Here is a 12,500-nt window from a genome sequence, read left to right on the forward strand (position 1 = left end):
AAATATAAAGGTGGAATTGGTGGTTTATCTTAGTCCCACAAATGACTTAGAATTAATTATAAATGTAAAGTTGTATTTTCAAAATTCTGCATTGATATTGGTATGACAAGATCTATAGAGCCTAATTGAAATATGTTGTAATGTACTGATTGCATTTTGCATTTTAGCATGAATGATTTTCATTCAGGAAAATGATGATACAAGATACTTTAACTATTTCATAAAAAATGCAAGGATAAGTATGCATATAGGCCTTCAGACCCGACAGATCAGGAATGGACAAAACTTAAATTTAGGCAAGTGCAATGTTTTCCTTTACAAATCCTCATTTGCCAGATTCAATGTTTATTTTGAAAGTAAAATGGGGAAAAATAAAAGATTTGTGAGCATCTGATCCTCATGCTCATAAAACAAGGATACAATGAACAAAACTGCCATATATACCTGTATGTACACCTGTATGTACATGTAATTCATTCATACATATATTTTATATAATTTTAATTATATATATAAATATATCATTACATATATATTGTAATTATAGTATTGTAAATATATGTATTGTAATTATATATATATTGTAATATATATTCATATTATCATAATTACAATACATATACATATATATTATCATCACAATTACAATACATATATATATAATTATAACACATACATATAATTTATATAATAATACATATATACATATATATATAATCATAATACATATATACATATATATACATATAATTATAATACATATATATACTTATAATTATAATACATATATACATATAATTATAATACATATATACATATAATTATAATACATATATACAAATAATAATTATAATACATATACATATAATTATAATACATATATATATAATTATAATACATATATACATTATAATACATATTTACATATAATAATAATACATATATATAAACATAATTATAATGCATACATATATATAATATATGATTATAATTCATATATATAATTATAATTCATAATATATATAATTATAATTCATATATAATTATAATTCATGATGATATGTACAATCATAATTCATGATATGTACAATCATAATTCATGATATGTATAATCATAATTCATGATATGTATAATCATAATTCATGATATATATAATCATAATTCATGATATATATAATCATAATTCATGATATATATAATCATAATTCATGATATATATAATCATAATTCATAATATATAATTATAATTCATATTATATAATTATAATTCATAATATATAATCATAATTCATAATATATAATTGTAATTCATATATAATTGTAATTCATAATATATGATTATAATTCATAATATATATGATTATAATTCATATATATAATTATAATTCATAATATATATAATTATAATTCATATATAATTATAATTCATATATATAATTATAATTCATAATATATAATTATAATTCATAATATATATAATTATAATTCATAATATATATGATAATAATTCATAATTATAATATATTATTCATAATATATAATTCATAATATATAATTATAATTCATATATATATATAATTATAATTCATAATTATAATATATTTCATAATATATATAATTATAATTCATAATATATAATTATAATTCATAATATATATAATTATAATTTAATATAATATATTATAATTCATATATATAATTATAATCAATATATAATTATAATTCATATATAATTATAATCATATATATAATTATAATCATAATATATAATTATATCATAATACATATATAATATTTCATATATAAATTATAATTCATAATTTACACATATAATTATAATTCATAATAATTATAATAAAATATATATAATTATAATATATAATTAATTATTATATAATTCATAATTATATATATATAATTCATAATATATATATATAATTCATAATATAATTATAATTCATAATATAATAATAATTCATATATAATTATAATTCATAATATATAATTATAATTCATATATAATTATAATTCATAATATATAATTATAATTCATAATATATAATTATAATTCATAATATATAATTATAATTCATAATATATAATTATAATTCATAATATATAATTATAATTCATAATATATAATTATAATTCAGAATATAATTATAATTCATAATATTATAATTTAATATATATAATATATTCATATAATTAATAATATATATAATAATTCATAATATATATGATATATATAATCATAATTCATGATATATATAATCATAATTCATGATATATATAATCATAATTCATGATATATATAATCATAATTCATTACATATGTAATTACAATTCATTATATATGTAATTACAATTCATTATATATATAATTATAATTCATTATATATTTAATTATAATCTTTTATATATATAATTGTAATTTTTATATATAATCATAATTTTTATATATATAATTATAATTTATATATATAATATTTTATATATAAATCATAATTTATATAATTATAATTCATTGTATACATAATTATAATTTACATGATTGTATAATTGTAATTTATAATATGAATAATTATAATTTATATATATTATAATTCATTATATAATTATAATTCATTATATATTATAATTCATATGTAATTATAATTAATTACATATAATTATAATTAATTACATATAATTATAATTAATTACATATAATTATAATTAATTACATATAATTATAATTCATAATATATAATTATAATTCATAATATATAATTGTAATTCATATATAATTATAATTCATAATATATAATTGTAATTCATCATATATATGATTATAATTCATATATATAATTATAATTCATAATATATATAATTATAATTCATTATATAATTATAATTCATTATATATAATTTATAATTCATTATATATAATTTTATAATTCATTATATATAATTTTATAATTCATTATATATTATAATTTTATAATTCATTATATATAATTTATAATTCATTATATCATAATTTTATAATTCATTATATATATAATTTTTAATTAATTCATTATATATAATTTTATAATTCATATATATAATTATTAATATATATATATAATTATAATTCATTATATATAATTATAATTCATTATATATAATTATAATTCATTATATATAATTTTATATATAATTATAATTTCATTATATATAATTATTTTATATATATAATTATAATTTTATATATAAGTATAATCTATATATAATTATAATTTATTATATATATTATAATTCATATAATTGTAATTGATATATATAATCATAATTTATAATATACATAATTATAATTCATATAATTATAATTCATTATATAATTATTCATTATATATAATCATAATTCATTATATATATAAATATAATTCATAATATATATAATTTACTGATATTATGATTTTTTATTCATCATAATTTTTTATTTATATAATTATAATTTATATATATAATTATAATTTATATATATAATTATAATTTATATATATAATTATAATTTATATATATAATTATAATTTATTTATATAATTATAATTTATATATATATATTGCGGGGTAAAATATGAATTCCGGCTATATTTCGTTTGAAAAATCTTAACCCAATTACCTACCTAACTTTGCCTAGTTTTGAAGTTACCCCTAGCCAAGGGGGGGCTTCGCCCTCCCTTTTTAAGGCACTTCGTGCTATTCGGTACATATTTCATATACAAAAGCTTAACCCAATTACCTACCCCACTTTGCCTAGTTTTAAAGTCAGCCTTTGCCAAGAGGGAGCTACGCCCCCCTGTGGACCTCCCCCATTCAGTGCACTTTGTGATACTTATGATGCGTAATTAATTCTGTAGATGAAAATGCCGCGACCCACCATGAAAACCTTTACACTGTGCCATGATGACCAACTGAGTCTTCGTCTCATATATTCCTCAGGATAGGAAACTAGGACCGATAATGACACGACCACTCAATAGAGGACACACTATAATTATACTGTAAACAATGAGGGAATATTGCGCCATCTATCGAGAGAACATAACAGCTCATGCAGGTTATTAATTGGGGGTTGCCAGTCCACAGCTTGTCGCTAGCCGTAAATACGTAAACACAGCCATGTTTGAATTCGCCCCCGCCCCCCCTGGCTAGGGATTAATTCAAAACTAGGCAAAGTTAGGTAGGTAATTGGGTTAAGATTTTGCAAGCAAAATAGGCCCCGAAGTAGGACGAAGTAGCACGAAGTGCCTTAAAAAAAGACCCAGATTGTGGGGTCCAGGGATGGAAGTGTGCATTATTTCTACTATATATCAACAGTAGAGGTTGAGAGGAATCCATCGATACCATTTTTATGGTATTTCGTAATGCGGCATTATTCGGAAAAAATACCTAATTTTTGTGTGTTCTGACCGAGTCTTGGTTGGTAATAGCCTCTTAATAAGTCCAATTTCGCCACGTACTTAGTTTGCCCAACATTGTAAATAATGCCATCAATACGGGGCAGCGGCACAGCGGCGGCTCGACACACATCGTTGACTCCTGTAGTCTAGTCCATCAGATTTTAGCACCAGCACTCAAGGGGACACCCATTCACTGCTGTCGCTCGGCTCTACGAGGTCGTGCTCCAGAAGATGGTTCACTTCCTCAGCAAGGACCCTCCTCTTGGCTGGACTGACTCAGTATGGCGTCTGCTTGATGGGCTTTACGTTCGGCACCAAAGTCACCTCGTGCTCCGTCAGTGCACTCCGCTTGAACATCCTTGAAAAGCTGTTGGAACTCATGGGCGATCTTCTCCATGTCACTCGCTTGCTGCCGAGACAAATGCGACAGTTTAAAAGATGGATCAGCCAAGATGTCGGAATTGTGAGGTTTAATTTGGGACACCAGGGGAAAAAAAAAATCTTGTTTACCAATGTCATTTCCACTCATTACACTGCCTCTGATCTACAACTTTGATTAGGTTTATCTCCAGGTCAAGTATGGTAGGGTTTTAATCCATTTACACGCACCAAAATTTTGGTGTTACGTTTCTGGGATATGTATTACAGCTTAGATTACTTTTAGAACAAACGGACCTTCAAACCTAGACTGCAATGGGTTCGTTCTTATGCAAAAGGGTGAAAAATAATTCTTTATCTTCAGGCTTAAAAAATCAATTTTCACATTTATACTCATTTCTCATTTTCAACTGGTTAATTCATCAAATTCTTTGAAGTAATTTCATTCACAAGATTCAGTCTCTTCTCCATAAACTAACAATGACACTTTCAACAGTCAATGGTCCTCTCACCTCGTGTCCATATACCAAACTCAAGTGTCTCGTCTACTTTCCCTTATGGCAAACAGCATTAATGGAATTTCACTCATCCCAGACTTCATACAAAACTTCTGAAGCATAGCCTTCAAGGTCTGGTGGAAGCCACCCTGGGACTGCGGATGATAAGCAGAGAAGTATTGCTTGATGCCCAGGACTTTCATTGCATGTTGAAAGAGGAAGTAAAGTACACCATACTTATAGAAATTTGCAAGTGCTTTTACAGCCTCGGGGTCTCAAGTAGTAGCACAAATTGAGTAGAAACGGATTACCTTCACAAATTTTTGGGAGGAGACCAACAGTATGATTACCTTACCGAATGGTTCGGAGGTGGTTTAAACATTTGGTTAGGTTTAACCGATACTTGACACTCGTGACACGTCCTGCAGTCCTCTGCAACACCCCTCTTCATTCTTGGCCAGCAAAAATGGGGTAAAATTTCATAGTGACACCCAAATGTCCTCCCAAGAAGTCGTGTTCCAGTCTCAAGGCTACTTCTCCCTTGTGACACTTCGGCACCGCTATTTGTCGAGTTACAAAGCACTCGTAGGCAGGGTCAAGAGGACTTCTGAACTTCCTCATTAATATCCAAACCAAAGCGCCAACTTAAAATTCGACGGGAACAACTTCGGCAAACCTAATACACTTTCGGCTAATGCTAATACACTTAAAACTGTCAGTTAAAAACCCCTAGCCAGGGGAGCGATCCTTGAATAATAACATTCCTTACTGTAAGTAAATATGTTTCAGCATGTAATTTGCTATCAGAAAACCACATGCCTTCGCATACAGAAAAAGCGATACTGCACCTTTCTTCAGTTCCGGTGATTTCGTCTCGATTGCTTCCATCAAAAATGCACAATTTCAACACTTGAGGCAACTGATGGGCTCTGATGTTACTCTGAGACGTATACTGATGTCCATTTTTCGATTTTTGCCATAATATTGATCGACGAATGACCGATAATCGACACTCAAATGAAAAAAACGATTCTCACCGGCTCTCCTCAAGGACTGACGGCCGAGCAACTGTCAAATCAGCCGCTAGCGAATACGAACATCCACAGGTTAAGGAAAATTAAAAAAAAAATCATGAAACAATGTTGGAAATTGTAAATATCTTGAAATAAAATGGAAGAAATATATCATCGTGAAAGGAAATGCATTTTCAATTTGAATTAATCGTTTTTCCAATGGCGTAGTAACACGAACTAGTTGACATACCGCGGAAATGAGTTACGCGGTCAGTGTAAGCTTACATCATGAGCGACTTTTAAAAAATTTATTGCTGGCGCATTAACCTGCTGAATAAATTCTTTATTGATGATTTGCGGAGGAAGAGCTCTGAATAAAAATTGTCGAATAAATTTCATTTTATCAACTACATGTACTATTTTCCATGTATCTTAAGGCTGTCCAATAGTTAACCTATACCTAATTATGTTATGACCATTGGGGTAGTTGCATTTGCAACTTATGTTGAACTTAGGGATTTTAGTAAAGATATTTCTTGTAGTACCAATAAAAATAGTTAATATTGTCAACACGCAAAACATTAATATATCAAACTTCATTTATATACCATCACCAGCATCTCCGAAAATATAATTTTAGTTAAAGAAAATGTATGAACTAACCGGTGTTCCATAAGGTATTATCTATATTATTTCAAAGATATTCATAATACTAAATATATACGGATAGACCCATTTCAAACAGGCTCTGTACCCCTCTTTATCAACACTTTCAAAAGCTAAAACAAATGAAAATACAGGAAATGGATGAGGGATACACACGTACGTGACTACCTCACAAAGGTTATCCGCTGACTGGCTAGTAGGGGTAGGGATTAGGGGTCACCCCCTGACGAATCCGAATCCCCGAACCCATGAAGCAGTGAACAATGTGAAATACGTTCCTTTGAATTGGCTAGTTATGTTTGTATAGTCTCCTTTAAACAGTGATTTGGTTATTTTATGTTATCTTCATTATTATTCATGTATTTAATGAATGTGTTTGTATATATATATATACATATATATGTATATAAGTGTGTGTCTGTCTATTTATCTATCTATATATAGATATATATATATATATACATATATATATAAATGTGCATATATATATATATATATATATATATATTATAAATACATGTATATATATGTATATATATGTATATATACATATATATACATATATATATATACATATGTATATATATATGTGTGTGTGTGTGTGTGTCTGTGTGTGTGTGTGTGTATAGACACACACATACAAATATGTACGTCTGTATGCGTGTGTGTGTGTGTGACTTTCAGGTAACGTCTTCACTTTCAATTCACATCATCATCAGCCAGCAAGGATTTTACAGCACTGAAGGAATACATCTAGCAACAGGCCATAGGACACTAACAATTGGGAGAAGAGCGCCCACCGCAGCCGAAATGTATAAGCTGTTTTCATAATGTTGGGAATCTCACACAAGATTAACTCATGAGCGGCTAATGGCTGGAGGTGTCAGCGATCCAAGGAACAATTAACGGTCACTTATTTAGTGGAAAGGTGTACAGAATTCTCAGATCAAACGACCATGTACCTGCATTCCCTCACTCACGGTACAAAGTGTATTTGAAGAGGACTGTGATGTAAGTAGGGAAGCTAATATACTAGATAAAGTGTAAATTGTAAAAATCATTATCGATGCGCAATTTCGATCCGTATGGAAATATAGAGAAAAAAAGTTTGTCTTTCCATGCAGAATGACAAATATTTTTATCTTAAAAAACATACTGCTAAAGAGCTAAGCGAGGGGTTCCTAAACTGGGTGCCGCAACATACAACGTGGAATAGTTTCGATTTACCCGACATTAATTTACCTTTACAGCAGAGTTCATCCTTGCCTTTTCCACGAACAGAAGAATGAAAGAATCCAAACATTAAAATGCAAGTCAACATAATAAGAGGATGGTAAGCCTTGATAATTAAATGAAGCAAGCAGAAACAGAAAATAAATTCTAATTAAGGAATAGGTGAAGACGCACTCTGTTGTAAAGGTAAATCCCTGTTTGGGGCGGTCAAAGGGAAGGATGCCACGGAAAGGACTACGTAAGTAAGTTTATGGTGCCATGACCGAAAAAAAAGTTTGGGAATCCCTGATCTAAGCAGTTGACGCGGTAGATAATTCTAGGCACTCAATCAATCATCTCTTGGAACATTAATCGTGCTTCTGCCATTGGAAAAAAATATATATTGAAAAGCGGACATTCCTCTTGATTTCTGGCGTTCTCATCAGCTGATAAAGAAAAGCTGGTGAAGAAAGCCTGCCGGATTAGCTTTCGAACTCTCCCCTCAGCATGAGATACCGGCCTTGGTAACTCCTCCACTTGGTAACTTGGTAACTTAGCACTCCTCCAGACCGGCACTTTCGGGGCAAATAGGTCGTGGAGTCTGGATGAAGCAGACTCAGTAGCGGTCGCCTTCTGGTTAGATCCCAGAGGCCTGTCTGGCTCGGCTGCCGGTTTGGAGGACCACCTCGAGCTCCTTCCTCGTCACTTGAACAGCTCTTTTGGAATCTGTATACGTTCACTGACCAAACTACAGCATGTGAATTAGGAAGAATTCTAAATGAATACATCGACAAAAGTATGTGAAACATACTCGTTATATTGAATATATCTCCGTTTTAGAAATCCGGAGCCATTTTATGACCTGCTTGTTTTGAAAATCATAAGCGTTCTAAGACAGGGTGTAACTGGCAACCATAGTATTCACCAAGAAAAGTGTTGATATTTTATTTAAAATAAAACAATCGTTTTCACACATACAACACAAACAAATACAAACACACACACACACATACTCACGCACATATACAGGTATATATATATATATATATATATATATATATATATATATATATATATATATATATATATATATATATATATATATATTATATGTATATGTATATATATGTATGTATATATATATATATATATATATACATATATGTATATATATATATACATATATATATGTATATATATTATGTATTTGTATATAAATGTACGTATGTATACATATATACATAAAAATATCTACACACACACATTCATTTTTTTTCAGTATATGCTGAAGTACTGTATGTCGGGAGATAAGTAAATATTCACTGAGATGACTAAAATGTTTCACATTTATTTGGTAAATATATACAGTATTATAAGATACCAGTGACATCACATCATATCATCCGCAGTGACATCTGGAGCGTTGTGTTTACTCAATCTCTTAAGGACTCGGGGCGGCTTCCGGAAGCGACAGAGTCCTTGAAAGGGTGAGCGTGTCCTCGGGGCTCTCGAAAGGCGCAGGACCGGCCCTCAGCTGAGCGGGCTCCTGCTTCGAGTCAGAGGGCGGCTGGTAGAGGGGTAGAGGCAAGTAACCCAACGAAGGCTCGGGTTCGTTCGCGGGCGGGGCAAGGGTGGTCGTGGTGGTGGTCTTGGGCACGGAGTTCTGGGGCGGGGCATAAAGGCTGGGGAGAGACCTGTACTGCTTAGGGTTGCCCTGATCCGAGGGCAAGAGTGTCTCGGAGCGTACGACCTCAGGGAATCTAGCTACGCCTTCGTAGGTGACCTGGGCTACGTAGCCATTCTCGTCTGCCGTGTAGGTGACCTTCTGGACGCGGCCGTCTGGGAGGGCCACGCGGTACTGACCCGTAGTCTTCAGGCCGTCGGAGGACTCCTGGTGGCCGAAGTTATTCCCGCTGTAGTCATCTTGTATGCCGTACGCGAAAGCGTAGACCTTCGGTTCCTGAAAAGCAAGACAAAGTATTTTTATTTGTAGTTATTTTGTCTGAGGAAATCCTCTCTTCATTTCTAGCCTACTTCTTCAAATAAATATATTTTCTTGTTGAGGAATTTTCTGATTTATGGTGATATTCTCATAAATCTGTTTTCCTAAACAAAACGAACCAACCCTCGTCCTGGCCTTCCTACCTCAGGCAGTCGAGCGTCTTGGAGGTGCAATGGCGTGGCGTTCCCGAAGGCAACACAGACGAAGGCAAACAGCAGCAGTACCTGAAGAGAGAGCATGGAATGTAAAGCCACGTACAGCAATTGCTAACGGAAGTCGTGCGATTGTCATGAATGATGCCATGAAATATCGTGGATTTTATAAATATGAAGCAGATACTTTGTCAGGCATTTCATATATATATATATATATATATATATATATATATATATATATATATATACATATATATACATATATATATACATATATCTAACTATCTAGATCTATATATATATACATATTTGTGTGTGTGTATACACACATATATGTATGCGTGTGTGTATGAATATGTACCTATAGTAGATATATGTTTATATATAAACATTTATGTTTATATATATATATATATATATATATATATATATATATATATATATATATATATATGTGTGTGTGTGTGTGTGTGTGTGTGTGTGTGTGTGTATGTGTGAGTGACTTATTTGTAGCCTTAACTACATATATGTCACAGTGTTGTACGTACCTTAGCCATCATGATTTTCTCTGCGATCTCAGACTCTCCGAAGGCGAGTGCGATGTGCATTGCCCTCCGAGTGTCCTGATCTTTATATACCTTACCTGCGAGCTGTCCTTCCGCGCGTGACGTCATTCGCACCGTTAATTGGTTGGTGAGGAGAAAGTGCGTGAAAGGGGACTCGGCGCGGGCAATTACAATCAGCTTGGCTATCTTTCTTAACGGGTAAATCTTTTGTTAAATTCGATTGGATTATTATATTATATGCAGAGACATGGCGTGCGACTCTCGGAAAGAAGTGGGTTGTTTGGTAGTCGATTTCAATCCATGGTTACCAAGCCAGGAGCTTTTTCTTGTTCTTTTTGTGGTATGAGTATTAAGTATGGTATGATGATTATCGTTGCTAATCGTACTGTTTATAATTACTGTCTTCTTTATTAGTCTACCCTTCATTACTACTCTCTTGTATGGTTGACATATTGGTATGCTTTATTAATGAAACTAGTATTTCTAAAAGCATTTTATGGGTTTATGTAACAAATTGATAGGAATTTGAAAAATATGTTTAAGTAGCATAAGTGGATGATAAAGAAGTAATTTTCTTTAAAGGTTTTATATAAAAAAATCTGATTATTTGAATTATATATCAAATTAATGTTGCGTAACTCGTTTCAGGACATAGCCCATCAGCCCATAGTCAGAAAAATACCGTGGGCTACTCCATGTTTGAGTATGGATAAATTAACACAACTAGCATTTGATTGAAATACATTTCCTCAAAACAGGTCTCGAGAAATTATGTTAAATGATAGCCAGCTTTCGAACATTATTTTCTGGAATTACATGGATATGTATATATAAGTTTACCGTGAAATGTATCTTTAACAAACTTATACTTCTTGAATAGGTATGATCTGATAAAATAAATGGAATTTTATCCGTTTAGATTTTTTCCATACTGATTATTCAATAAAACAAAAACAAAAAACTGATGGTTATTGTTCTCAACTCTTTTACATAGCAAAGTGGTAATGTTTTCCTCTCTTGTCTGCTACATTTCGTATCGAGCTAACTCCAATGATCGCGTTAACCAGATAGCTGATTATTAGATTTATATTTCATTTTGGTAGCGACATATCTGATTCCCAATTGATTCAGCAGTAAATTATGTGAAGACATTAGAGGAAAAGGAGCACACACACACACACACACACACACACACACACACACACACACACACACACACACACACACACACACATATATATATATATATATATATATATATATATATATATATATATATATATATATATATATATACACATATATACATATCTGTGTGTGTGCGTGTGTCTGTATATCTAATTATTAGTTCATGTTTATTTTCTTTAATCATTGACTTATTATTTCACGGCCTAGTCTTTCAAGAAGAAATATTCCACTCAAAGCTCAGCACTGAGTACTGATCATACCTATGGCGATCCGATGAGCCTCACTCGTGCTGCTCCAGTTGCCGTCCTCCCGCCGGTGCCGACATGATAGAGACGTTTCGCCTTATCAAAAAGTGATCCATTGGTCACTATACTATATAGAGTTTTGGCTTT

General features: G+C 30.4%; 1 protein-coding gene across 1 annotated transcript; it reads right to left on the reverse strand.

The window, feature by feature from the left end:
* Nucleotides 1–9,527: 9,527 nt before the first annotated feature.
* On the reverse strand, nt 9,528–10,962 carry LOC122263375 (uncharacterized). The gene is made up of 3 exons (XM_043031778.2): nt 10,903–10,962; nt 10,343–10,423; nt 9,528–10,157 (listed from the first exon to the last, which is right to left on the reverse strand). The coding sequence occupies exons 1-3, from the start codon at nt 10,960–10,962 to the stop codon at nt 9,639–9,641; spliced, it is 660 nt and encodes a 219-aa protein (XP_042887712.2). The 3' UTR covers nt 9,528–9,638.
* Nucleotides 10,963–12,500: the final 1,538 nt, after the last annotated feature.

The sequence above is a fragment of the Penaeus japonicus genome, unplaced genomic scaffold (genome assembly GCF_977035675.1).
Source record: "Penaeus japonicus unplaced genomic scaffold, GWHDUDI00000001_assembly GWHDUDI00000037, whole genome shotgun sequence".
NCBI classification, from domain to species: domain Eukaryota; kingdom Metazoa; phylum Arthropoda; class Malacostraca; order Decapoda; family Penaeidae; genus Penaeus; species Penaeus japonicus.

Excerpts from the sequence above, each read along its gene's own strand:
- LOC122263375 (XM_043031778.2), bottom strand. The coding sequence starts at position 10,962 with ATGCACATCGCACTCGCCTTCGGAGAGTCTGAGATCGCAGAGAAAATC. Across the intron at positions 10,424-10,902 it reads AGAAAATCATGATGGCTAAG|GTACTGCTGCTGTTTGCCTT; the intron begins GTACGTACAACA and ends CTCTCTCTTCAG. Across the intron at positions 10,158-10,342 it reads AAGACGCTCGACTGCCTGAG|GAACCGAAGGTCTACGCTTT; the intron begins GTAGGAAGGCCA and ends CTTGCTTTTCAG.